This window comes from Zosterops lateralis (genome assembly GCF_965231275.1).
Source record: "Zosterops lateralis genome assembly, chromosome: 33".
Classification (NCBI taxonomy): domain Eukaryota; kingdom Metazoa; phylum Chordata; class Aves; order Passeriformes; family Zosteropidae; genus Zosterops; species Zosterops lateralis.
Genome location: NC_139793.1, coordinates 3,844,319 through 3,871,622, shown reverse-complemented (window position 1 = coordinate 3,871,622; position 27,304 = coordinate 3,844,319). Strand labels below are relative to the sequence as shown.

At 57.2% G+C, this 27,304-nt stretch overlaps 2 protein-coding genes across 4 annotated transcripts; one reads left to right on the top strand and one right to left on the bottom strand.

Moving 5' to 3' along the window:
* The first annotated feature begins 125 nt into the window (after window positions 1-125).
* EIF1AD (eukaryotic translation initiation factor 1A domain containing) lies at window positions 126-5,295 on the top strand. Its single transcript, XM_083881417.1, has 6 exons — window positions 126-159; window positions 291-384; window positions 1,445-1,553; window positions 2,635-2,743; window positions 3,484-3,528; window positions 4,860-5,295. The coding sequence occupies exons 2-6, from the start codon at window positions 298-300 to the stop codon at window positions 5,245-5,247; spliced, it is 738 nt and encodes a 245-aa protein (XP_083737543.1). The 5' UTR covers window positions 126-159; window positions 291-297; the 3' UTR covers window positions 5,248-5,295.
* A 56-nt stretch (window positions 5,296-5,351) lies between these two features.
* Window positions 5,352-26,874, bottom strand: SART1 (spliceosome associated factor 1, recruiter of U4/U6.U5 tri-snRNP; the record flags this gene model as incomplete). 3 transcript variants are annotated; one of them, XM_083881230.1, is made up of 21 exons in its annotated part: window positions 5,352-5,524; window positions 5,962-6,083; window positions 6,872-6,961; window positions 7,863-7,998; window positions 8,494-8,584; window positions 9,484-9,571; window positions 10,048-10,161; window positions 11,694-11,864; window positions 12,504-12,634; window positions 15,124-15,281; window positions 15,881-16,002; window positions 17,403-17,600; window positions 18,265-18,369; window positions 18,455-18,489; window positions 19,479-19,578; window positions 19,690-19,767; window positions 22,283-22,388; window positions 23,851-23,977; window positions 25,058-25,113; window positions 26,140-26,191; window positions 26,565-26,874. In XM_083881230.1, the coding sequence occupies 21 exons, from the start codon at window positions 26,872-26,874 to the stop codon at window positions 5,506-5,508; spliced, it is 2,409 nt and encodes an 802-aa protein (XP_083737356.1). In that variant the 3' UTR covers window positions 5,352-5,505. The 3 variants fall into 3 exon arrangements, with proteins under 3 accessions (XP_083737356.1, XP_083737355.1, XP_083737357.1); XM_083881229.1 differs by lacking the exon at window positions 18,455-18,489 and having other exon boundaries at window positions 18,265-18,404; XM_083881231.1 differs by lacking the exons at window positions 5,352-5,524; window positions 5,962-6,083; window positions 6,872-6,961; window positions 18,455-18,489 and having other exon boundaries at window positions 7,865-8,071; window positions 18,265-18,404.
* Between the last annotated feature and the right edge of the window lie 430 nt (window positions 26,875-27,304).

Here is a 27,304-nt window from a genome sequence, read left to right as displayed (position 1 = left end):
ACTTCAGGCCACGCCCACCCCGGGCTCTGCTTTGGCTCCGCCCCATTGTAGGCGGGGTTTTGCCATCTGGGGGCGTGTCCTCTTATATTCCCGCCTTCCTTACAGGAAGTGACGTCACAGCCGCCGCCGCCGCCGCCCGACCCGGAAGTGCCGCCGCAGGTGAGCGCGCGGTGGGGGCGGGGCCGGGGGGTCCCGGGGGTTCCCGGGGGGTCCCCGAGCCCCTCCCCCCGCCCCTCCCCCACCCCGGGGGTCCCTGACTCTCCCCCCTCCCCCCCCCCGTGTCCCCCCAGGGCCGAAATGTCGCGCGCCACCAAACGGAAACACGTGGTGAGGGAACTGCTGGAGGAGAGAGTGAGGCCCGCGGAGGGACAGAGCGTGGTCAGGGTGAGAGAGAGGGGACACTGAGGGGACACTGGGGACACTGAGGGGACACTGGGGACAGCCTGGGGACAGAGCGTGGTCAGGGTGAGAGAGAGGGGACACTGGGGACACTGAGGGGACAATGGGGACAGCCCGGGGACAGCCTGGGGACAGCCCGCGGAGGGACAGAGCGTGGTCAGGGTGAGAGAGAGGGGACACTGAGGGGACAGTGGGGACACTGGGGACACTGAGGGGACAATGGGGACAGCCCGGGGACAGCCCGGGGACAGCCTGGGGACAGCCCGCGGAGGGACAGAGCGTGGTCAGGGTGAGACTGGGGACACTGAGGGGACAGTGGGGACACTGGGGACAGCCTGGGGACAGCCTGGGGACAGCTGGGGACAGAGCGTCGTCAGGGTAAGAATGGGACACTGAGGGGACACTGAGGGGACACTGGAGGGGACAGCCCGGGGACAGCTGGGGACAGCCTGGGGACAGCTGGGGACAGAGCGTGATCAGGGTGAGACTGGGACACTGAGGGGACAATGGGGGGACACTGGGGACAGCCCCTGGGACAGCCCTGGGGACAGCCCAGGGGTAGCCGGGGACAACCCTGGGACAGCCCTGGGGACACTGGGGACGTTTGGGGACACTGGGGGTACCGGGGACTCTGGGGACACAAGACATTTGGGAACACTGGGGACAGCACAGTGACTTTGGGGACAACTGGGGAACAGCGGGGACAATGGGGGACATTGGGAGGATACTGAGGACACCACGGGGACATTGGGGATTTGGGGACATTGGGGACACGAGGACACAGCTCTGGGACATGGAGGGGACAGAGGGTGACACGGGGACAGAGGTCACACGGGGACACGGGGAGGTGGCCCTGGGGGAGGACACCGAGGGGACACTGAGGGGACAGGGGGGACACTGGGGACACTGAGGGGACAAAGAGGACAGGGGGGACACTGATGGGACACTGAAGGGACTGAGGGGACAGGGGGGACAATGAGGGGACAATGAAGGGACACAGGTGACACCGAGGGGACAGAGGGGACAAGGCCTGTTGTTGGGGCAGGTGTTGGGGAGCCCCGGGAACAACCTGCACGAGGTGGAGACGGCGGAGGGGACGCGGTTCCTGGCCAGCATGCCACCGCGGTTCAGGAGACACATCTGGATCAAGAGAGGTGACACCCCTGTCATTGTCACTGTCCTGTGTCATTGTCATTGTCCCCCTGTCACTGCTACCCCGGTTCAGGAGACACATCTGGATAAAGAGAGGTGACACATTGTCATTGTCACTGTCCTGTGTCATTGTCACCCTGTCATTGTCCCCGTCACTGCCACCCCGGTTCAGGAGACACATCTGGATAAAGAGAGGTGACACCCCTGTCATTGTCACTGTCATTGTCACCCTGTCATTGTCCTGTCAGTGTCATTGTCCCCGTCACTGCCACCCCGCTTCAGGAGACACATCTGGATCAAGAGAGGTGACACATTGTCATTGTCACTGTCCTGTGTCATTGTCACCCTGTCATTGTCCTGTGTCATTGTCACCCTGTCATTGTCCCCTGTCAGTGTCCTATGTCATTGTCCCCGTCACTGCCACCCCGGTTCAGGAGACACATCTGGATCAAGAGAGGTGACACTCCTGTCATTGTCACTGTCACTGTGTCATTGTCCCCTGTCACTGCCACCCCGGTTCAGGAGACACATCTGGATAAAGAGAGGTGACACCTCTGGCATTGTCATCATTGTCACTGTCACTGTGTCACCCTGTCATTGTCCCCCTGTCACTGCCACTGTGCTTCTGGCCACATCTGGACCAAGGGAGGTGACACTGCCACCCTGCCACTGTCACTGTGTCACTGTCACTGTCGCTGTGTCACTGTCACTGTCGCTGTCACTATGTCACTGTCACCGTGGCCCCGCCCCCGCCCTCCCCCAGTGTCCCCATGTCCCCTCCCTGTCCCCTGTGTCCCTTCTCTGTCCCCGTTGTCCCCTCTGTCCCCACTGTCCCCTCACTGTCCCCTCCCTGTCCCCTCCCTGTCCCCTCACTGTCCCCAATGTCCCCACTGTCCCCTCCCTGTCCCCCCTGTCCAGGTGATTTCCTGCTGTCCCCAATGTCCCCTCATTGTCCCCTGTGTCCCCTCACTGTCCCCTCACTGTCCCCCCTGTCCCCTGTCCAGGTGATTTCCTGCTGTCCCCTCACTGTCCCCATTGTCCCCTCACTGTCCCCAATGTCCCCCCTGTCCCCCCTGTCCCCAGGCGATTTCCTGCTGGTCGATCCCATCCTCGAGGGCTCCAAGGTCAAGGCTGAGATTTCCCTGGTGCTGCTCCCGCCCCACGTTCGCTCCCTGCAGAGGCAGGGCCTCTGGTAGGACACAAAATGTCCCCAAAATGTCCCCAAAATACCCTGAAACATCCCCAGGGGCCTCTGGTAGGACCCCAAACACCCCAAAATATCCCAAAATAGCCCCAAAGTGTCCCTGAAACATCCCCAGGGCCTCTGGCAGGACCCTAAGTGTCCCCAAAATGTCCCTAAAATGTCCCAAAATACCCCTAAAGTATCCCTAGGGGCTCTGGTAGGACCCTAAATGTCCCCAAAATGTCCCTAAAATATCCCAAAATATCCCCAAAATGTCCCTAAAATACCCTAAAACATCCCCAGGGCCTCTGGTAGGACACAAAATCCCCCTGAAATATCCCAAAAAATCCCAGAATCCGCCCCAAAATATCCCAAAACACTCCAAAATACCCCCAAAAATACCCCTAAACATCTCCAGGGCCTCTGGTAGGACCCAAAATACCCTGAAATATCCCAAAATACCCCAAAAACACCCTGGAACATCCCAAGACCACCCCAAAGATACCCCAAAATACCCCAAAACCCCTGAAATACCCCAAAAATACCCAAAAAATCCCCTCAACTCCACCAAAATTCCCCCCAAACCTCCCCAAGGGCTCTGGCAGGACCCCAAACTCCCCCCTCAAATCCCCCCCAGGCTTTATTAGATCCCCCCCATCCCAAATAAACCCCCCAAAATAAATCCCCCCTCCCCAAAATCCCCTCCCAGTCCCCCCCAGTCCCCCCCAGTAACCCCAGTGACCCCCCAGGCCCGAGGCCTTCACACCCCTGGAGAGAAAAAACCCCCGGGAAAGGTGAGTGGGGGGATTTGGGGAGGGGGAAAAAATGGGCAATAAAATATGGGGGGTAAAAATTTGGGGGGAAAAATTGGGGTGGAAAAATGGGGGGTAAAAATGAGGGAGGTAAAAATTGGGAGTGGAAATGAGGGGGTAAAAATTGGGGATAAAAAAGGGATAATAAAATATGGGGGGTAAAAATAGGGGGGTAAAAATAGGGGGGAGAAAATGAGGGGGATAAAATGGGGGGGGGATAAAATGGGGGTGGAAATGGGGGGTAAAAATGGGGGGTAAAAATTGGGAGGGAAAAAATGGGATAATAAAATATGGGGGGTAAAAATTGGGGGGTAAAAATTGGGGTAATAAAATTGGGGGATTAAAAATGGGGGGTAAAAAATGAGGGGTAAAAAGTGGGGGGTAAAAATGGGGGAGGTAAAAATTGGGGGGATAAAATGGGGGGGTAAAAATGGGGGGATAAAATGGGGGGAATAAAATGAGGGTAAAAATGGGGAAGGGAAAAATGTGGGGGGTAAAAATTGGGGGATAAAATTGGGATAATAAAATGGGGGTGGAAAAATTGGGGGGTAAAAATGTGGGGGTAAAAATTGGGGACACGGTGCCACCTCGGGGACACACTGGGGACACGGTGTCACCTCGGGGACACATTGGGGACACGGTGGCACCTTGGGGACACACTGGGGACACGGTGTCACCTTGGGGACACACTGGGGACACACTGGGGACACGGTGTCACCTCGGGGACACATTGGGGACACAGTGCCACCTTGGGGACACACTGGGGACACGGTGTCACCTTGGGGACACCTTGGGGACACACTGGGGACACGGTGTCACCTCAGGGACACACTGGGGACATGGTGTCACCTTGGGGACACACTGGGGACACGGTGTCACCTCAGGGACACACTGGGGACATGGTGTCACCTTGGGGACACACTGGGGACACGGTGTCACCTTGGGGACACACTGGGGACACGGTGTCACCTTGGGGACACACTGGGGACATGGTGGCACCTCGGGGACACACTGGGGACACAGTGTCACCTCGGGGACACACTGGGGACACGGTGGCACCTTGGGGACACACTGGGGACATGGTGGCACCTCGGGGACACACTGGGGACACGGTGGCACCTTGGGGACACACTGGGGACACGGTGGCACCTCAGGGACACACTGGGGACACGGTGGCACCTCGGGGACACACTGGGGACACAGTGTCACCTCGGGGACACACTGGGGACATGGTGGCACCTCGGGGACACACTGGGGACACGGTGGCACCTTGGGGACACTGTGACCCCTCCCTGGTGTCACCTCCCCCCCAGTGACAACCCCGGGGGCCTCTTTGTCAACACCAACCGGGGGGGGACCCCTGGGGACACCGACGGGGACACCGGGGACAGTGACGGGGACACCGAGGAGGACAACGAGGACAACGATGACAACGAGGACAGTGATGGGGACAATGATGAGGACAATGAGGACAGTGATGGTGACAATGAGGAGGACACAGGGGACAACGATGGGGACACCAAGGACAGCGATGGGGACACCAAGGACAGCGATGGTGACACCAAAGACAGCGTTGGTGACAACGGTGACACCAAGGACAGTGACAGGGCCATCTCAAACGGCAGCCAGGGACACACGGGGGACACAAAGGACGCTGGGGACAAGGACAGGGGGGACAGGGGACATGGGGACAGCCAATAAAGGACGCTGGTGGCACTGGGGACACGGGGGTGGCTCGGTGTCCCCCCCCCCTCCCCCCCCCCCCCAGTGACACGCGGTGACACCAAAGTGACTCCAGAGGTTTTTATTGTCCCCAGGCTCGGGGAGGGATGGGGATGTCCCCAAGGGGTCCCCGGGGTGGCCCCAAGGAGTGTCCCAGGGGTGTCCTGAAGAGTCCCAGGAGTGTCCCCAGGGTGGCCACAATGTCCCCAAAGTGTCCCCAAGGTGTCCCCAGGTCTGTCACTTGGTGATGGTGTTCCTGGAAGGAAAAGGGGGAGTCGGTGTCCCAGTTCATCCCAGTTCATCCCAATCCCCTCCCAGTCCCTCCCAGTCTGTCCCAATCCATCCCAGTCACTCCCAGTTCATTCCCCAAACACCCTCTTGGTTCCTCCCAAACCCTTCCCAGTCTCTCCCAGTCCATCCCAGTTGCTCCCAGTCCCCCCAAACACCCTCTTGGTCCCTCCCAATCCCCTCCCAGTCCCCCCAGTCCCCCCAGTGCCCCCCAATCCCCTCCCAGTCCCCCCAGTCCCCCCAATCCCCCCCCAGTCCCCTCCCAGTCCCCCCAGTCCCCCCCAGTCCCCCCCAATCCCCTCCCAGTCCCCCCAATCCCCTCCCAGTCCCCCCCAGTCCCCCCCAATCCCCTCCCAATCCCCCCCAATCCCCCCCAGTCCCCCCAGTGCCCCCAGCCCCACTGACGCGTTCATGCTCTTCCCGGAGCCGCTCAGGACGATGTAGGGAGTTTTCTGGGCCCGTTGTTTCTCCTGCAGCAGCGCCACCGTGCCCAGGGGGGTGTCACTGGAGCTCATCTTCTTCAGCAGCTGCACCCCAAAAATAGGGGGGGAACCCAAAATCAGGGGGGTCCCAAAACACCCGGGATCCCCCCAAAAAATCCCAGGAAAAATCCCAAAATCCCAAAGGAAAACTTGGCCCAGTTTTGGGGGTGACACTGAGGGGACATTGGGGTGACATTGGGGTGTCACTGGGGCTGCTCTTCTTCAGCAGCTGCACCCCAAAAATACAGGGGGGACCCCAAAATCACCTGGGGATCCCTTAAAAAAAACCTGGGAATCCTCCCAAAAAAACCCAGGAATCGCTCCCAAAAAATCCCAGGAATGTCACCAAAAACCCTGGAAATCTCCCTAAAAAACTTCCAAGAATCCCTCCAAAACACCTGGGAATCCTCCCAAAAAAATCCCAAGAATTGCCCCCAAAAAATCCTGGGAATGTCCCCAAAAAAACCTGGAGAATTCCTACAAAAAATCCCCAGGAATCCCTCCAAAACATCTGAAAATCCTCCCAAAAAATCCTGAGAACCATCCCAAAAAAACCCCTGGGAATCTCCCCCCAAAAAACCCTGGGATCTCCTTAAAAAAAAAAAAACTGGGAACACCCAAAAAAACTTCCAGGAATCTCCCTAAAAAACCCTTGGAACTGTCCCCCAAAAAATCCCAAGAATCCACCCAAAAATCCCCTGGAGAATTCCCACAAAAAACCCCCCCGAGAACCCCCCCCAAATCCCCTCCAACAATCCCCAAAATCTCTCAAAATCACAAAAATCTCCCAGAATTCCCCAAAAATCTGAAAATCCCCCCCAAATCCCCCTCACCGCCTCCTCGTCCAATTTCTTCATCCTCCGCTCCGTTTTCATCTTCCCCGAGCCCTTCCCGTGGAACCGATGGGAGAGCTGCCGGAACGCCTGGGACAGGGACAGAGGGGACATTGGGGACAATGGGGACATTGGGGACAGTGGGGACATTGGGGACAGTGAGGGGACATTGGGGGCATTGGGGACATTGGGGACATTGGGGACATTGGGGACAGTGGGGACATTGGGGACAGTGAGGGGACATTGGGGACACTGGGGACAGTGAGGGGACAGTGGGGACACCAGGGGACAATGGGTACAGTGGGGACAGCCAGGGAACACTGAGGGGACATTGGGGACAGTGAGGGGACACTGGGGACACCAGGGACAGTGAGGGGACATTGGGGGCAGCCAGGGGACAGCAGGGACATTGGGACACTCAGGGTATTGAGGACATTGGGGACACTGTGGGGAGCTTGGGGATACCAAGGGAGGATTTGGGGACACCAAGGAGGTTTATGGGGACACTCAGGGGGGTTCTGGTGACACTGAGGGGTTTTTGGGGACACTGTGGGAGGGTTAGGACACTGAGGGGGGTTGGAGACACTGAGGTTGGGGACACTCAGGGGGGTTTTGGGGACACTCAGGGGGTTCTTGTGACACCAAAGGGGGTTTTGGTGACACCGAGGGGTTCTGGGGATACTGAGGGGACTGTGGTGACACTGAGGAGACTTTGAGGACACTCAGGGGGACTCTGATGACCCTGAGGGGACCCTGGTGACACCGGGGGCACTCTGGGGACACCGAGAGGACTGTGGTGACACTAAAGGGGGTTTTGGTGACACTGAGGGGACTCTGGTGACACCCAGAGGACCCTGGTGACACCAAGGTTGATTTTTGGAGACACAGGGGGGTTCTGGTGACCCTGAGGAGACTTTGAGGACACTCAGGGGGACCCTGGTGACCCTGAGGGGACCCTGGTGACACCGGGGACACTCTGGGGACACGGCACCTCTTTGGGGGTCAGCTTGCGGCCGGTCTCGTCCACGTACTCGATCTTGACGTCGGGTCTGTAGCCCTCCTTCTCCTTGAAATCCTGCGTGAAGCCCCGGTACTCCTCACGGCGGCTGTACTTGTCATCGATGGCCCTGGGGACACATTGGGGACACATTGGGGACACCAGGGTACTCCTCCCGCCGGCTGTACTTGTCATCGATGGCCCTGGGGACATCACAGGGTGACACAGGAGGTGACACACGTGACAAGGGACACTCACATCTTGTGAGCACACGGCCCAGGGCAGGGCCAGGGGGGTGACACAGGGGACACAGGTGACACAGGAGGTGACACACAGGTGACATTGGGGACACAGGTGACACACAGGTGACATTGGGGACACAGGGGACACAGGTGACACACAGGTGACAAGGGACACTCACATCTTGTCCTCGATGCAGCACACGGCCCAGGGCAGGGATTGGGAGGCAATGGAGGTTAATGGGGGTGACACAGGAGATGACAGAGGTGACACAGGTGACACACAGGTGACATTGGGGACACAGGTGACACACAGGTGACACACAGGTGACATTGGGGACACAGGTGACACACAGGTGACAGGGGAGGTGACAAGGGACACTCACATCTTGTCCTCGATGCAGTAGACGGCCGAGGGCAGGGATTTGTTCGGGGCTTTCACTCGCGCCACTTTCTGCACCGTCGTCTCCAACAGCCCTGGGGACAGGGGGACGTCAGGGGACACCCCAAAATCACACAGGGGACACCCCAAAATCACACAGAAAGGATTTCAAACCCCTCAAAAGGGACCCCGAACACCCCATAATGACCCCAAACCCCCAAATTTCCCTCCAAACCCCCAAATTTGCTCCTGAAATTTCCCCGCAAAGCCTCAAATTTGCCCCCCAAATTTCCCCTGAAACCCCCAAATTTTTTTCCCAAAACCCCCAAATTTACCCCAAACCCCCCGAAGTTCCCCCAAACCCTCAAATTTCCCCCATTTTTCCCTAAAACCCTCAAATTTCCCTGCAAACCCCTTGAATTCCCCCAAAGTTGCCCCCAAACCCCCAAATTTGTCCCCAAACCCTCAAATTTGCCCTAAACTCCCTGATTTTGCCCCCAAACTCCCAAATCTCTTCCTAAAACCCCCAAATTTGTCCCAAACCCCCCAAATTTCCCCATAATTTTCCCCAAAATCCCCCAAATTTCCCCCAAACCCCCCAAATTTTCCCCTGAAATTTCCCCCGAATTTGTTCTCAAACCCCCCAAATTTCCTTCCAAACCCCAATATTTGCCCCAAATCCCCCAAATTTCCCCCAAAAACCCCCAAAATTCCCCCCAAATTTCCCCCAAAACCCCCAAATTTGTCCCCAAACCCCCAGATTTCCTCCCAATTCCCCCCCAAATTTCTTCCAAATTCCCCCCCAAAATCCCTAAATTTCCCCCCAAACCCCCCCAAAACCTTCAAATTTTTCCCCAAATTTGTCCCAAAACCCCTAAATTTCCCCCCAAAATTCCCCCCAAATTTGTCATAAACCCCCCAAATTTCCCCTGAACACCCCAAATTTCCCCCAAACCCCCCCAAATTTCCCCCGTTCCCCCCGTACCCCCCTCACCCTTGTTCTGGCAGAGCAGCAGCGCGGCCGCCAGGCCCCGGTTGACGATGGGCTCCTCGTCCAGGATGGTGGTGGACGAGGCTGAGAACTGGAATTGGGGGGTCGGGGGTCACCCCAACATCGGGGGACCCCAAAAAACCACCCTGGGGTGGCCCTGAACCCCCTAAAAACCCCCCAAACTGTCCCTGAACCCCCCAAAAAAACCCTGGGATGTCCCTGAACCTCCAAAAAACCCCCTGGGATGTCCCTGAACCCCCCCAAAATCCCCCAAACTGCCCCTGAACCCCCCAAAAAACCCCAAAACTGTCCCTGGGGTGTTTCCCCCCATTTTCAGGGTGTTTTTCCCTTGTTTTTGGGGTGTTTACCCCCATTTTTGGGATGTTTATCCCCATTTTTGGGGTCCCCAGCCCATTTTCAAGGTCCCCCAGCCCGTTTTCGGGGTGTTTTTCCCCATGTTCAGGGTGTTTTTCCCATTTTCAGGGTGTTTTTCCCCATTTTCAGGGTGTTTTTCCCCATTTTTGGAGTGTTTTTCCCCGTTTTGGGGTGTTTTTCCCCGTTTCTCACGTCCTGGTGCTGTCTCTCCTCGGCCAGGTTGACGCTGCTCCAGCCCACGTTCTCCTCCCCCTCCGAGTCTGGGGGCTCCGGGGGGGACGGGGGGCGGCCCGTGTGCTCCAGGGCCTGGGGACAGTGACAGGGGACAACAGGGGACATCAGTGTCATCATTGGGGACATCAGTGTCATCATTGGGGACGGGGGGACAACAGGGGACATCAGTGTCATCATTGGGGACATCAGTGTCATCACTGGGGACAGGGGGGACGGGGGGCGGCCCGTGTGCTCCAGGGCCTGGGGACAGTGACAGGGGACATCAGTGTCATCATTGGGGACATCAGTGTCATCATTGGGGACGGGGGGCGGCCCGTGTGCTCCAGGGCCTGGGGACAGTGACAGAGGGGACAGTGAGGGGACAATGGGGACATCAGTGTCATCACAGGGGACAGGGGACACAGCCCGTGTGCTCCAGGGCCTGGGGACAGTGACAGGGGACATCAGTGTCATCATTGGGGACACAGGGGACAGGGGGGACAGGGGGCGGCCCGTGTGCTCCAGAGCCTGGGGACAGTGAGGGGACATCAGTGTCATCATTGGGGACACGGGGACACAGGGGGGACAGGGGGCGGCCCGTGTGCTCCAGAGCCTGGGGACAGTGACAGGGGACAGCAGTGTCAGCATTGGGGACAGTGAGGGGACAATGGGGACATCAGTGCCATCAGAGGGGATGGGGGGACAGAGGGGACAGCAGAGTCATCATCAGGGACATCAGGGACATCAGGGCACAGGGACATCATTGGGGACATTGAGGGGATTGGGGACACGGAGAGGTCAAATATGGGGAGAAGAAATTCCCCTCCAAATTCCCCCCAAATTGCCCCTAAACCCCCCCAAATCCCCCGAATTCCCCCCAAATCCCCTGAATTCCCCCCAAACTGCCCCAAACCCTCCCAAATCCCCCCAAACTCCCCCCCAAACTGCTCCACAATCCCCCCAAACTTCCCCCAGCCCCTCCAAACTCCCTGAAATCCCCCAAACTCCCCAAAATCTCCCCAAAATTCCCCCAAATCCTCTCAAAATCCCCCCCAAACTCCCCCCAACTCCCTGAAATCCCCCCCAAATCCCCTCCAAACTCCTCCAAATCTCCCCCAAATCCTCCCAAACCCCCCCTAAATCCTCCCAAATCTCCTCCAATCTACCCCAAACTCCCTGAAATTCCCCCAAATCCCCCTCACACCCCCCAAACTCCCCCCAAACTGGCCCAAACTTCCCCCAGCCCCCCCAATCCCCCCAAAATCCCCTCAAACTGCCCCAAATCCTCCTACACTGCCACAAACCCCCCCAAACTGCCCCAACCCCTCCCAAAGTGCTCCAAAACCCCTCGAAATCCCCCCAAAGTGCTCAAAATCCCCCCAAATTCCTCCCTAGATCCCCCCAAAGTTCCTGAAATCCCCCCAAAATACCCCAAACTTCCCCAAATGCCCCCAAACCTCCCCAACCCCCTCCAAAATCCCCTGAAATCCCCCCCAAATCCCCACAAACTCCCCCCAAACTCCCTGAAATCTCCCCAAAGTGCCCAAAATCCCCCCAAACTCCTCCCGAATCCCCCCAAATCCCCCCCAAATCCCCCCAAACCCCCCGAAGCCCCCCAGGCTGACCATGATCTCGTCGTGCTCCTCGCGGTTCCCGGCCAGGCCGTAGGTCGGGATCTCCCCCAGGGTCCGGCAGAACTCGGACGTGGCGTTGAAGACGATGCTGTTCCCGCCCCCCCCTCGAGGGTCCGGGACCCCCGGGAGACCCCCCGGGACCCCCCGGAGCAGCTCCAGCACCTGGGACAACGGGGGGGGCAGTGAGACCCCTGAATTTGGGGGTTTGGGGGTGAAAAAATGAGGGTTTGGGGAGGGAATTGGGGTTTGAGGGGGAGTTGGGGGGGATTTTGGGGGGGATTTGGGGGCATTGGGGGGATTTGGGGGAGTTTGGGGGGCATTGGAAGAGATTTGGGGGATTTTGGGGCAGTTTGGGGGATCTAGGGAGGGGTTTTGGGGGGGATTTGGGGGCACTTTGGGGGGATTTTGGGGTGTTTTTGAAGGATTTGGGGGTATTTTGGGGTGTTTTGGGGGTATTTTTCAGGTATTTTTGGGGGGTTTTGGGGGGATTTGGGGTGTTTTGGGGGGATTTGGGGTGTTTTTGGGGGATTTAGGGTGTTTGGGGGGCTTTTGGGTGTTTTTGGACAATTTTGGGGGTGTTTTTGAGGGATTTTGGGGTGTTTTGCAGTATTTTGAGGTGTTTTAGGGGATTTTGGGGTGTTTTGGGGGGATTTTGGTGTATTTTTGGGGAATTTTGGGGTATTTTTGGGTGTTTTTTGGGTATTTTGGGGGGATTTTTGTAGGATCCTGGGGTGTTTTGAGGGGATTTTGGTGGATTTTGGGCTATTTTAGGGTATTTTTGGTGTATTTTTGGGGTGTGACCTTGTCCCCGCCGCCCTCGCGCAGCTCCCGCAGTTGCCGCAGGCGCCGGCCCCGCTCCAGCTGCTGCTGCAGCTCCTGCTCGGCCTCGTCCTCCTCCAGGGCTGGGGGGGACCCAGGGGGGGCTGCCTCGTCTGGGGGGCACAAAAATCACATTAAACATCCCAAAAATCACATAAAACATCCCAAATTCCTGCTCGGCCTCGTCCTCCTCCAGGGCCGGGGGCGAGCCTGGGGGGGCTGCCTCGTCTGGGGGGCACAAAAATCACATAAACCTTCTCAAAATCCCATTAAAAAATCCCAAAATCACATGAAATGCTCCAAAAATCACATTAAACGCCCCAAAAATCACATAAAATGCTCCAAAAATCACATAAAACACCCCAAAAATCACATAAAACACCCTAAAAATCACATAAAACACCCTAAAAATCCCATAAAACGCTCCAAAAATCACATAAAACGCCCTAAAAAGCCCATAAAACGCCCCAAAAATCCCATAAAACGCCCCAAAAATCCCATAAAACGCCCTAAAAATCACATGGAACGCCCCAAAAATCACAGAAAACACCCCAAAAAAATCACAGAAAACATCCCAAAAGTCCTATAAAATGCCCCCAAATCCCATAAAACACCCCCAAAAAGCCCCGAATCCCCCAAACTCCTGCTCTGCCTCGTCCTCCTCCAGGGCCGGGGGAGAGCCTGGGGGGGCTGCCTCGTCTGGGGGGCACAAAAATCACATTAAACACCCCAAAAAATGTCATAAATCCCTTCAAAATCCCATAAACCTCCTCCAAATCAGATTAAACGCCCCAAAAATCACATGAAACGCTCCAAAAATCACATTAAACGCTCCAAAAGTGACATAAAACGCCCTAAAAAATCACATAAAACGCCCTAAAAAATCACATAAAACGCCCCAAAAATCACATAAAACGCTCCAAAAATCCTATTAAACAACCCAAAATTCCCATAAACCTCCTCAAAATCACATTAAACGCCCCAAAAATCACATGGAACGCCCTAAAAATCCCATAAAACACCCTAAAAATCACATCAAACGCTCCAAAAATCACATGGAACACCCCAAAAATCAAAGAAAACACCCAAAAAATGTCCTAAATCTGCTGAAAATCCAATAAAACACCCCCAAAAAGCCCCAAATCCCCCAAACTCCTGCTCTGCCTCGTCCTCCTCCAGGGCCAGGGGCGAGCCTGGGGGACCTGCCTCGTCTGGGGGGCAAAAAATGCCTTAAATCCCCTCAAAATCCAATAAAACACCCCCAAAAACCCCCAAATTCCTGCTCGGCCTCGTCCTCCTCCAGGGCTGGGGGCGAGCCTGGGGGGGCTGCCTCGTCTGGGGGGCACAAAAATCACATAAACCTTCTCAAAATCCCATTAAAAAATCCCAAAATCACATGAAATGCTCCAAAAATCACATTAAACGCCCCAAAAATCACATAAAATGCTCCAAAAATCCCATAAAACACCCCAAAAATCACATAAAACACCCCAAAAATCACATAAAACACCCCAAAAATCACATAAAACGCCCTAAAAATCACATGGAACGCCCCAAAAATCACAGAAAACACCCCAAAAAAATCACAGAAAACATCCCAAAAGTCCTATAAAATGCCCCCAAATCCCATAAAACACCCCCAAAAAGCCCCGAATCCCCCAAATTCCTGCTCGGCCTCGTCCTCCTCCAGGGCCGGGGGGGAGCCAGGAGGGGCTGCCTCATCTGGGGGGCACAAAAATCACATTAAACACCCCAAAAATCACATAAACCTCCTCAAAATCACATTAAACGCCCCAAAAATCACATTAAACACACACAAAAAAAAAATCAAATAAAAGACCCCCAAAAATGCCATAAATCCCCTCAAAATCCCATAAAACCCCAAATCCCCCGAGCTCCTGCTCAGCCTCGTCCTCCTCCAGGGCCAGGGGGATGCCAGAATCCCCGAAAAGACCCCAAAAATCCACCTGAAAACCTCCTAACCTCCCCCAAATCTCCTCAAATCCTCCCAAAACCCCCAAAAATCCCCCAAAATCCCCCCAAATCCTCCCAAAATTCCCTAAAATTTCCCCAAATCCCTCCAAACTCTCCCAAAATCCCCTCAAATCCCCCCAAAACCTCCCCAAACCTCCCCAAACCTCCCAAAACTCCCCCCAAAAAGCCCCCAAAACCTCCCAAAATCCCCCCAAATCCCCCCAAAAAAACCTTAAAAATTCCCTAAACCCCCCACAAACCCCCCAAAAACCTCCCAAAATCCCAAAATCTCCCCCAAATCTCCTAAAATCCTCCCAAATCCTCCCAAAAATCCCCCAAACCCCCAAAATCCCCCCAAATCCCCCCAAAATCCCTCTCAAATCCTCCCAAACCCCCAAATCCCCCCAAATCTCCTAAAATCCCCCCAAAAGCTCCCAAAATTTCCCCCAAATCCCCAAAAATACCCCTGAAACCTCCCCAAAATCCTCCTGAAAACCCCCTAAAACCTCATAAAATCCGCTCAAAACCCTCTCAAATCCCCCAAAATCCTCCCCAAAATCCCCTTAAACCCCCCAAAACCTCCCAAAATTTCCTAAATTCCCCCCAAACCCCCCCAAACCCATCCCACCGTCGGAGCTGATGTCCATGCTCTCGGTGCGGGTGTCGTCCGAGGGCAGCCCCTGGGGGGGCTCCTGGGGGGGCTCCTGGGGGGTCCCGGGGCCCGTCTCGGGGTCCCCCCCTGGACCCTCCTCGTCCTCCTGAACCCGCCGGCCCCGGCCCCGCGACCTGGGGGGGACAACGGGGGATTTGGGGGGGTTTTTAGGGGATTTTGGGGGCATTTGAGGGTGTTTGGGAAATTTAAGAGGGAATTTGGGGGGTTTTAGGAGATTTTGGGGGGATTTAGGGGGGTATTTTAGGGGATTTTGGGGAGATTTAGGAGGGATTTAGGGAGAAATTAGGGGGGATTTGGGGATTTAGGAGGGATTTGGGGGTGTTTGGGGGATTTAAGGGGGGATTTGGGGGGTTCTGAGGTGGATTGGATCCCAAACAGGACACCCAGGACCCCCCAAATCCCCCCCAAACCCCCAAATCTCCCCCAGGACCCCCCAAATAACCTCATGACCCCCAAAATCTCCCGCAGATCTCCCCAAGACCCCCCAAATCCCCCCCAGGACCCCCAAATGCCCCCCAGGACCCCCAAGTCCCCCCCAGGACCTCCAAATCCCTCCAGGACCCCCCAAATTCCCCCCAGGACCCCCCAGATAATCTCAGGACCCCCCAAATCCTTCCCAAATTCTTTTCAAATCCCCTCCAGGGACCCCCAAATCCCCCCCAAATCCCCCCTGGACCCCCCAAATCCCCCCCAGGACCCCCCAAACCCCCACCTGGAGCCGAAGTCCCCCTGGGTGTCCCCCGGGGCCGTGGCCAGCAGGTCGTCGGCCCTCAGGGGTTTCTCCTTTTTGCGCAGTTTCCGCACCCGGCGCCGCGTCTTGCGGAACGTCACCGCCTGGGGGGCAAAATTATCCCAAAATTAACCCAAAAATATCCCAAAATTAACCCAAAATCATCCCAAAATCATCCCAAAATTATCCCAAAATCATCCCAAAATTAACCCAAAATTAACCTGAATCCACACGAAATTATCCCAAAATTAACCCAAAATTATCCCGAATCCACCCAAAATCATCCCAAAAGTCCCGTAAATCCTCACCAAAGACCCCAAATCCCCCTCGGTGACACCAATTCCCTCCCAGTGACCCCAAATTCCCCCCAAATCGCCCTAAAATTCCCCCAAATCCCACTAAAATCACCCCAATTCCTCCCAATGACCCCAAACCCCCCCTAAATCCCCTCCCAGTGACCCCAAACCCCCTCCCAATGATCCCAAATCCCCCCAAATCCCCTCCCAGTGACCCCAAATTCCCTCCCAATGATCCAAACCCCCCAAACCCCCCCCAAAATTCCCCCAAATCACCTTTCAAAGACCCCAAATCTCCCCCAATTCCCTCCAAAATCTCCTGCAATCCCCTCCCAATGACCCCAAATCCTCCCCAGTGACCCCAAATCCCCCAAAATCCCCCCAAATCCCCTCCCAATGACCCCAAATCCTCCCCAGTGACCCCAAATCCCTTTCCCAATGACCCCAAACCCCCAAAACCCCCCAAATCCCCCCAAAATCACCCCAAGTCCCCTCCCAATGACCGAAAATTCCCTCCAAATGCCCCTAAATCTCCACCCAATGACCCCAAATTCCTTCCCTATGACCCAAAACCCCCCAATGACTCCAAACCCCCCAAATCCCCCCAAAATCACCCCAAGTCCTCTTCCAAATCCCCCAAAATTCCCCCAAATTCCCCTCCAAAGACCCCAAATCTCCCCCAAACCCCCCAAAATTCCCCCAATGACACCAAATCCCCAGAAACTCCCCCCCAGCAACCCCAAATCCTGCCCCAAATCCCCCAAAATTCCCCCAAATCCCCCCAAATTCCCTCCCAATGATCCAAACCCTTCAAATCCCCCAAAATTCCCCTCAAACCCCCTCCCAATGACCCCAAATCTTCTCCAGCGACCCCAAAATCCCCCCCAATAACCCAAAATCCCCCCCAGTGACCCCAAAATCCCCCCAAAGCCCCTTCAAATAACCCCAAATCCCCCCAAAATTCCCCCAAATCCCCTCCCAATGACCCAAAATCTCCCCCAATCCCCCTAAAATTCCCCCAAAATCACCTTAAATCCCCCCCAGTGACCCCCAAATCTCCCCCAATTCCCTCCCAATGACCCCCAAACCCCCCCAAATTCCCCCAAACCCCCCCAAATCCCCTCCCAATGATCCCAAACCCCCCCAAATCCCCTCCCAATGACCCCAAACCCCCCAAATCCCCCCAAACCCCCCCCCCAATATCTCACCATCTCCTCGGGGCTCAGGTACTCGGGGGCCAGGCGGGGGAGGGGCAGCTCCAGGCTCTGGGGGGCGGGGCCGGGGGGGGGGAGGGGCCCGGCCCGGGGGTCTCCCCCCGAGTCCTGAGTCCCCCCCGGGCCCAGGCGGAACGAGGCCCGCGGGGCCGGCTCGTCGTACTGGGGCAGCAGCACCGGGGCTCGGGGGGTCTGAACGGGGAAACGCGTCGCGATATATCGCAATATGTCACGATATATCGCAATATGTCACGATATATCGCAATATGTCACGATATATCGTGATATTAATCAGTATGTGATGATATGAATGGGTGTGTCATGATATTAATGGGTGTATCGCGATATCTAATCGTGTATCGCGCCGCTTATCGCGATATCGATCGCTGAGCCGTGTACCGTGATATCCCATCGTGTTATCAGCTGATCGATCACGATATTGATCAGTGCATTGGCCGATAGATGTATCACTTCATCGATCAACGTGCCGCGATATCGACTGCGATATCACGATAGTGGCTGCCGTATCGTGCCATTAACCCGTACGTTGCTTTATTGATTAGTATATCGCAATATTGATTAGTACATTGCGATATTGCTTTACATGTCGTGATATCAACCCGCACGTCCCACTATCGAACGATACATCGCGATATACGGCCCACAGCAGCCTGTGATATATCGCGATACACAGACTGTGACAGCCCACAATAGGGGGCAGCAACCCACAGCACCTGGGGTGTGACACCTGGTGCCATATCGCGATATGAGTCACGATATCTCGAGGGTGAGGTGGGTGTATCACCATAACCCGGTGCCATATCGCAATATGAGTCACGATCTATCGCGACAGTACCTGCGGGGCGGGCCCGGGCTCCTCCTGCTCGTAGGGGTCGTAGGGCGGCCGCCGGCGCCGCAGCTCCTGATCCTCCCGCGCCCGCGCCGCCGCCGCCAGAGACACCTGCTCGAGGATGTCCTCACCCGACTCCAGGACACCTGAGGGGACATGGGGACAGTGTGGGGACATGGGGACACCATGGGGACACCTGCTCGAGAATGTCCTCACCCGACTCCAGGACACCTGGGGACATGGGGACACCATGGGGACAGTGTGGGGACATGGGGACAGTGTGGGGACATGGGGACACCTGCTCCAGGACGTCCTCACCCCCCTCCAGGACACCTGGGGACATGGGGACACATGGGGACAGTGTGGGGACATGGGGACACCTGCTCCAGGACATCCTCATCAGACTCCAGGACACCTGGGGACATGGGGACACATGGGGACAGTGTGGGGACATGGGGACACCTGGGGACACCTGCTCCAGGACATCCTCACCCGACTCCAGGACACCTGGGGGGACATGGGGACACCGTGGGGACATGGGGACACCATGGGGACAGTGTGGGGACATGGGGACACCTGGGGACACCTGCTCCAGGACATCCTCACCCGACTCCAGGACACCTGGGGACACCTGGGGACACCATGGGGACAGCAGGGGGACACAGCCGGGTGACATCACAAGGACATTACAGGGGACAAAGGGGACACTGAGAGGACACCCTGGACAAGGACACCCCACAGCCGAGGGTCCCTCCCTGTGCCTTGGGGACAGCCCTGACCCCCTGTCCCCTCTGTGTCACTGTGTCACCCCAGTGTCCTCCTGTCACCCCAGTGTCCCCAGTGTCCTCTGCCCTTCAGAGTCAGCACCAGGGCCTGTCCCTGTGTCACCTCAATGTCCCTGTGTCACCCCAGTGTCTTCACTGTCCCCAGTGTCACCTCTGTCCTTCAGGGTCAGCCACCAGTGTTTGTCCCCAACTGTTTGTCCTCAATGTCCCTGTGCCACCCCAATGTCCCCAATGTCCTGTATCACCCCAGTGTCCCTGTGTCACCCCAGTGTCCCCAATGTCCCCACTGACCCCTGTCCTTGAGGGTCAGCACCAGCGTTTGTCCCTGTGTCACCCCAATGTCCCTGTCTCACCCCAGTGTCCCCAGTGTCCCTGTGTCACCCCAGTGTCCCCAGTGTCCCCAGTGTCCCCAGTGTCCCCAATGTCCCCACTGACCCCTGTCCTTGAGGGTCAGCACCAGCGTTTGTCCCTCGGGGATCGAGGCCGGGTCGTGCTCCACCGTCAGCCCCTGCAGGTCCCGGGCACTGTAACGTTCCTGGGGGGACACGGGGGGTCACTGCCTGTCCCCGGGGTGTCCCCGGGGTGTCCCCAGGGTGTCCCCAGGGTGTCCCCAGGGTGTCCCCGGGGTGTCCCCAGGGTCCCTCACCCGCCGGCGCCGCTGGAACTCCTCCTCCACCAAAGAGCTGACCCCGAACTCTTGGTCCATCTCCTCCAGCAGCTTGGCCTGAAAATCAGCCCAGTCACACCAGTCTGGGGACACTGGGGACACTGGGGACATTGGGGGACATTGGGGGACATTGGGGGGACACTGGGGACACTGGGGGACACTGGGGGGACACTGGGGGGACACTGGGGGGACATTGGGGGACACTGGGGGACATTGGGGGACATTGGGGGACACTGGGGGACACTGGGGGACACTGGGGGGACATTGGGGGACACTGGGGGACATTGGGGGACATTGGGGGACACTGGGGGACATTGGGGGACATTGGGGGGACACTGGGGGACACTGGGGGACATTGGGGGACACTGGGGGGACACTGGGGGGACACTGGGGGACACTGGGGGACACTGGGGGGACACTGGGGGACACTGGGGGGACACTGGGGGGACATTGGGGGGACACTGGGGACACTGGGGGACACTGGGGGGACACTGGGGGGACACTGGGGGACACTGGGGGGACATTGGGGGACACTGGGGGGACACTGGGGGGACATTGGGGGGACACTGGGGGACACTGGGGGGACATTGGGGGACACTGGGGGACACTGGGGGGACACTGGGGGGACACTGGGGGGACATTGGGGGGACATTGGGGGACACTGGGGGGACACTGGGGGGACACTGGGGGGACATTGGGGGGACATTGGGGGACACTGGGGGGACATTGGGGGGACACTGGGGGGGACACTGGGGGACACTGGGGGACACTGGGGGGACATTGGGGGGACACTGGGGGACACTGGGGGGACATTGGGGGGACACTGGGGGACACTGGGGGGACATTGGGGGGACACTGGGGGACACTGGGGGGACACTGGGGGGACACTGGGGGACACTGGGGGACACTGGGGGGACACTGGGGGGACATTGGGGGACATTGGGGGGACACTGGGGGACACTGGGGGACACTGGGGGGACACTGGGGGACACTGGGGGACATTGGGGGACACTGGGGGACACTGGGGGGACATTGGGGGACACTGGGGGACATTGGGGGACATTGGGGGACACTGGGGGGACATTGGGGGACACTGGGGGGACATTGGGGGACACTGGGGGGACATTGGGGGGACATTGGGGGGACACTGGGGGACACTGGGGGACACTGGGGGGACACTGGGGGACACTGGGGGACATTGGGGGACATTGGGGGACACTGGGGGGCATTGGGGGACATTGGGGGACATTGGGGGACATTGGGGGACACTGGGGGACACTGGGGGGACATTGGGGGGACACTGGGGGGACATTGGGGGACACTGGGGGGACACTGGGGGACATTGGGGGACATTGGGGGACATTGGGGGACACTGGGGGGACACTGGGGGGACATTGGGGGGACACTGGGGGACACTGGGGGACACTGGGGGGACACTGGGGGGACACTGGGGGACACTGGGGGACATTGGGGGACACTGGGGGGACACTGGGGGGACACTGGGGGACATTGGGGGGACATTGGGGGGACACTGGGGGACACTGGGGGACACTGGGGACACTGGGGACACTGGGGGGACACTGGGGGACACTGGGGGACATTGGGGGACATTGGGGGACACTGGGGGGCATTGGGGGACATTGGGGGACATTGGGGGACATTGGGGGGACACTGGGGGACACTGGGGGGACATTGGGGGGACACTGGGGGGACATTGGGGGACACTGGGGGGACACTGGGGGACATTGGGGGACACTGGGGGACACTGGGGGGACACTGGGGGGACACTGGGGGACACTGGGGGACACTGGGGGGACACTGGGGACACCCTCAGGATGGTCCCAAAAAATTTGGAGTCTGGGAGTTTCTGTTTAGGGAAAAAAATCGTCGTTTTTGGGTCAAAAAGTGGTTTAAAATTCAAGTGGAGGGTCCTAAAGCGTCGAGTTCTCGTGGAAGTTTTTTTTGGGAATTTTCCTAAAAATGGATTTTCTGGGATTTGGGGTTTCCCCAGGATTTGAGGTTTCTGGGATTTGGGATTTCATGGATTTGGGGTTCCCAGGATTTGGGTTTTCTGGGATTTGGGTTTCACAGATTTGGGGTTCCCAGGATTTTGAGGTTTCTGGGATTTGGGGGATTTGGAGTTTCCTGGGTTTGGGATTCCCAGGATTTTGGAATTTGGGGTTTCTGGGATTTGGGGGATTTGGGTTTTCCCAAGATTTGGGACTTCTGGAATTTTAGGTTTCCTGGATTTGGGGACTCCTGGAATTTGGGAGTTCCTGGATTTGGGGTTTTCTGGTATTTGGGGTTCCCAAGATTTGAAACTTCCTGGATTTGGGATTCCTAGGATTTAGGATTTCTAGGATTTTGAGGTTCCCTGTGATTTGGGGTTTTCCCAGCATTTAAAAGATTCGGGTTTCAGGGATTTGGGGTTCCCAAGATTTGGAGTTTCTGGGATTTTGGGGTCCCTGTGATTTGGGGGTCCCAGGACTCGTGGGATTTGTGGTTTCTGGGATTTGGGGTTTCTGGGACTGTGGGATTTGGGATTTTTGGGGTTTTTGGGGTCCCTCCCCACCCGTTTCTCCGCCAGCTCCTTCTCCCTCTGCAGGGCCCGGCTGCGCTCGATCCACGCGGCCGCGTCGTCCAGCCACGGCTCCTCCTCCCCCAGGGTCTTCACCTTCCTTTGGGGCAAAAAAAGTGACATTTGGGGTCCCTAAAACTGCCCCAAAATCAGCCCTGAACCCCCAAAATCCTCCTGGATCCTTTTGATGTTTCTCTAAAAATTCAGGGTTTTTTTACTCCTAAAAATTCTCTCCTGAAGTTTCAAATTTACCCCAAAACTTTTTCTCAAAAACTCTTGAATTTCACCCTAAAAATCCCAATTTCCCTCCTCACAAACCCTAAAATATTTCTAAAATCCTCTCCTGGATCCCTCTAAAAGTTCTCAAAATATTTCCAACACCTTTTGGGTGCCCCAAATCCCTCCCAGTGCTGCCCCAAAGTCCCATCTTGGACCCCAAAATCCTCCTGAAACCCCAAAATCCCTCCCAGCCTCCCCAAAAGTCCCCAATTCCCTCCCAGGCCCCCCAAATCCCCCCCAAAATCTCTCCCAAACTCCTCCAATGGCCCCAAACCCTCTCCCAGACCCCACAAACCCCCCAAAATCCCTCCCAGGCCCCTCAAATTCCCCCCAAATCCCTTCCAAACTCCTCCAATCCCCCCAAAACCTCTTCTAGACCCCTCAAATTCCCTCCAAACCCTCCCAGACCCCTCCAATCCCCCCAAAATCCTTCCCAATTTCCCCCAATCCCCTCCCAAATCCCCCCAAATCCCCTCCCAGACCCCTCAAATTCCCTCCCAGGCCTCTCCAATTCCCCCAATTCTCCTCCCAGACCCCTCTAATCCCTCCAAATCCCCCAAATCCTCTCCCAGACCACCCAAAACCCTCTCTCAGACCCCTCCAATATCCCCAAATTCTCCTCAATTTCCCCAAATCCCCTCCCAGACCCCTCCAGATCCCCCAAATCCCCCCCAAACCCCTCCCAGACCCCCCAATTTCCCCCAAACGCCCCCAAATCCCCTCCCAGACCCCTCCAACCCCCTCAACCCCCCCCAAATCCCCTCCCAATCCCCCCCAAATCCCCCCCAATTCCCTTCCTAGACCCATTTAATCCCCCCAAGTTCACCCAAATCCCCTCCCAGACCCCTCCAATCCCCCCCAAATCCTCCCCAATTTCCCCAATTCCCCCCAAATCCCCTCCAATCCCCCCCAAACTCCCCCAAATCTCCTCCCAGACCCCCCAATCCCCCCCAAATCCCCTCCCAGACCCCCCAATCCCCCCCAAATCCCCTCCCAGACCCCCCAATTCCTCCCAAACCCCCCCAAATCCCCTCCCAGACCCCCCAATTCCCCCCAAACCCCCCCAAATCCCCTCCCAGACCCCCCAAATTCCCCCCAAATCCCCTCCCAGACCCCCCAATTTCCCCCAAGCCCCCCCAAACCCCCCCAAACCCCCCCAAATCCCCTCCCAGACCCCCCAATTCCTCCCAAACCCCCCCAAATCCCCTCCCAGACCCCCCAATTCCCCCCAAACCCCCCCAAATCCCCTCCAGACCCCCCAATCCCCCCCAATCCCCCGTTACCCCAGTTTCTGGTTGAGCAGCCGTTTCTCTTTGGCCGCCGCCAGTTTCTCCCTGATCTCCTCCCTCTGTCTGAGGGCCAGGGGATTGATCAGCTCGGCTGCCACGGGCTCCTCCTTGGTGCCAGACTCTGCCCAGGACGGCCCAAAGCGGGGCAGGAAATCAGAAAAATACACCCCAAAAATGGCCCCAAAATCAGCAAAAACGGCTTCAAAATTGGCTTCGAAATCGGGCCCAAAATCAGCAAAATCCAATCCAAAAATGGCCCCAAAATTGGTATAAATTGCCTCAAAAATGGCCCTGAAATTGGTAAAACCAACCCCAAAATTGGCTTCAAAAACGGCCCCAAAAATGGTCCTAAAATTGGTAAAATCCACCCCCAAAATGGCCTCAAAATCAGCAAAATACACCCCAAAAATGGCCCCAAAATTGGCTTCAAAATCGGCTTCAAAATCAGCAAAATCCACCCCAAAATAGCCCTAAAATCAGCCAAAACGGCCCCAGAATTGGCTTCGAAATCGGCCCCAAAATCAGCAAAATTCACCCCAAAAATGGCCCCAAAATCAGCAAAAACGGCCCCAAAATCGGTTTCAAAATCGGCCGCAAAATCGGTAAAATCCACCCCAAAACCGACCTCAAAATTGGTAGAAACGACCCCGAAATCAGCTTCAAAATTGGTAAAAATCACCCCAAAACCAACAAAATTCACCCCAAAAATGGCCCCAAAATCCACCCCAAAAACGGCCCCAAAATTGAGAAAAATGGCCCCAAAAATGGCCCCAAAATCAGCAAAAACGGCCCCAAAATTGGCTTCGAAATCAGCCCCAAAATCAGCAAAAATTGCCCCAAAATCGGCTTCAAAATTGGTAAAATCCAACCCAAAAATGGCCCCAAAATTGGTATAAATTGCCTCAAAAATGCCCCTGAAATGGGTAAAACCAACCCCAAAATTGGCTTCAAAAACAGCCCCAAAAATAGTCCCAAAATTGGTAAAATCCACCCCAAAAATGGCCTCAAAATCAGCAAAATCCACCCCAAAATTGACCCCAAAATAAGCTCCAAAACACCCCAAAAACTGGACCTGAAATCACCCCCAAAATCAATGAAATCAGCCCCAAACCCTTCAAATGACCCAAAATCAGCCCCAAACAACCCCAAACACCCCAAAATGCCCCAAATAACCCCCAACCCCCCCCCAGAGCCCTCTGACCTTTCTTGGCCGTGTTGGTCTCCAGAGGTTTCAGCCCCAGTTTGGCCCGGAGCTTACTGGGGACACAACACGGGGGTCAGGGGGGAATTTGGGGGTCCCAGGGGGGAATTGGGGGGTCCCAGGGGAGAATTTGGGGTCCCAGGGGGGAATTGGGGGGTCCCAAGGGGGGTTTTGGGGGGTCCCAGGGGGGAATTGGGGGGGTTCTTTGGGTCCCAGGAGGGTCCTGGGGGGTCCCACGGAGGATTTTGGGGTCCCCAGGGGGGTTTGGGGGGGTCCCAGGGGAGAATTTGGGGTCCCAAGGGGGAATTTGGGGGTTCCAGGGGAGAATTTGGGGTCCCCAGGGGGGAATTTGGGGGTCCCAAGGGGGAATTTGGGGGGTTCTTTGGGTCCCAGGAGGGTCCTGGGGGGTCCCACGGAGGATTTTGGGGTCCCCAGGGGGGTTTGGGGGGTCCTAGGGGGGAATTTGGGGGTCCCAAGGGGGAATTTGGGGGGTCCCGGGGGGGAATTTGGGGTCCCAGGGGGGTTTGGGGGGTCCTAGGGGAGAATTTGGGGTCCCAAGGGGGAATTTGGGGGTTCCAGGGGAGAATTTGGGGTCCCTAGGGGGGAATTTGGGGGTCCCAAGGGGGAATTTGGGGGGTCCCAGGGGAGAATTTGGGGGGTTCTTTGGGTCCCAGGAGGGTCCTGGGGGGTCCCACGGAGGATTTTGGGGTCCCCAGGGGGGTTTGGGGGGTCCTAGGGGGGAATTTGGGGGTCCCAAGGGGGAGTTTGGGGTCCCGGGGGGGAGTTTTGAGGGTCCCAGTGGGACTTTTGGGGTCCCAGGGGTGTCCCAGAGGGGTTTTTGGGGATCCCAGGGAGGATTTTGGGGTCCATGGGGTGAGTTTTGAGAGTCCCAGGAGCATTTCTTGGACACCAAAAGGAAGTTTTGGGGTCCCAGGGAGATTTTTGGGGTCTCATGAGGGTCCCCGAGGGTTTTTTTGGGGGTCCCGGGGAGGGCTGGGGTCCCAAAGGGATTTTGGGGAGCCCCAAAGACATTTTTGGGGTCCCAGGGGGGGTTTGAGGGTCAAAATGGGGAAGGGTCTCACTTGGTCTCTTCCACGCTCAGGGAGGATTCGGCTGCCGTGGGTTTGGGAGGAGCTGAAACAGAAATTAATGAGTTGTTAATTAATTTAACTGATAGAAGCGCAGAGAGCTGCTCCGAGACCCCCCCCCAAGGTGCTGCCCCCACCCAAATCCCCCCACAGGCCCCAAAATCCATTTTAACCCTCCCAAAATCCCCTTTACATCCCCCAAAATCCTCCTGGAACCCCCAAATCCGCCCCCCAGATCCCTCCTGGAACCCCCAAATTCCTCCCAAACCCCTCCAGGTCTCCCCAAATCCCTCCTGGAACCCCCCAATTCCCCCCAAATTCCTCCCCGACCCCTCCAGATCCCCCCAAATCCCTCCTGGAACCTCCAAATCTCCCCAAATTCCCCCAATTCCCCCCCATCTCCCCCGTCCCGCCCTCACCGGGCTCCTCCCGCTCCTCTTTTTTCTCCCTCTTGGCCCTCCTCTCGCTGTCGTTGCCGGCCCGGCCATGGCCGCTCCTCGCGGCCTCCTCGGCCCCTCCTCGCCGGGAAGAACCGGAGCCGCCGCCGGAACCTCCGCGTTCCCCCCGGGAGCGGCTGCGTTTTCCCCGCCGTTCCCCGCCGCGGTGCCGGTGTTTGCGGTGCTCTCGGGGCCTCCCGGAGCTGCCGCCTCCGCCCGTCCCGGCGGCTCCCGCAGCGTCTTCGGCGGCCTCGGCCCCGCCGCGCTCCCGGTGCTTCTTGGAGGCGCCCATGGCCGCGCCGCCACTTCCGGCGGAGAGCGGAACTTCCGGTGGTTGCTATGGAAACGCTTCCGGTGTTCAGGGGAACTTGGGCGCTGATTGGTCGAGGCACAGAAAGGCGCGATGGGAGGAACCATGATGAGGGTGGAGGGGGGAGATGGGGGTTTGTGGCGCGGTTTTGTCGCCTCACAAAGGGCTGGAAAGCTCCGTGAGAGGCACCGGGGATGTTCTAACACGGTTCTCAGTGAGGAGGCTCCGTGCGGGCCGCTGGATGGGGCGCTCCGTAAACCGCACTCCCCCCTCGGGTACAACAAAATGGCGGCGCCCAGTCTTTGACAACACCAAAATGGCGGCTCCTTAGGGCGCGGCAAAATGGCGGCGCAGGGTGGGGGGAAACCCCGATAAAGACAAAAGTGTCGAGAATCCTCTGAAGGAAGAAAAG

Bases quoted from the DNA above. Each gene is read 5' to 3' on its own strand.
- EIF1AD (XM_083881417.1), top strand. From the start codon at position 298: ATGTCGCGCGCCACCAAACGGAAACACGTGGTGAGGGAACTGCTGGAG. The intron at 385-1,444 runs GTGAGAGAGAGG...TTGTTGGGGCAG, and splicing joins AGGGACAGAGCGTGGTCAGG to GTGTTGGGGAGCCCCGGGAA. The intron at 2,744-3,483 runs GTAGGACACAAA...GTGACCCCCCAG, and splicing joins CTGCAGAGGCAGGGCCTCTG to GCCCGAGGCCTTCACACCCC.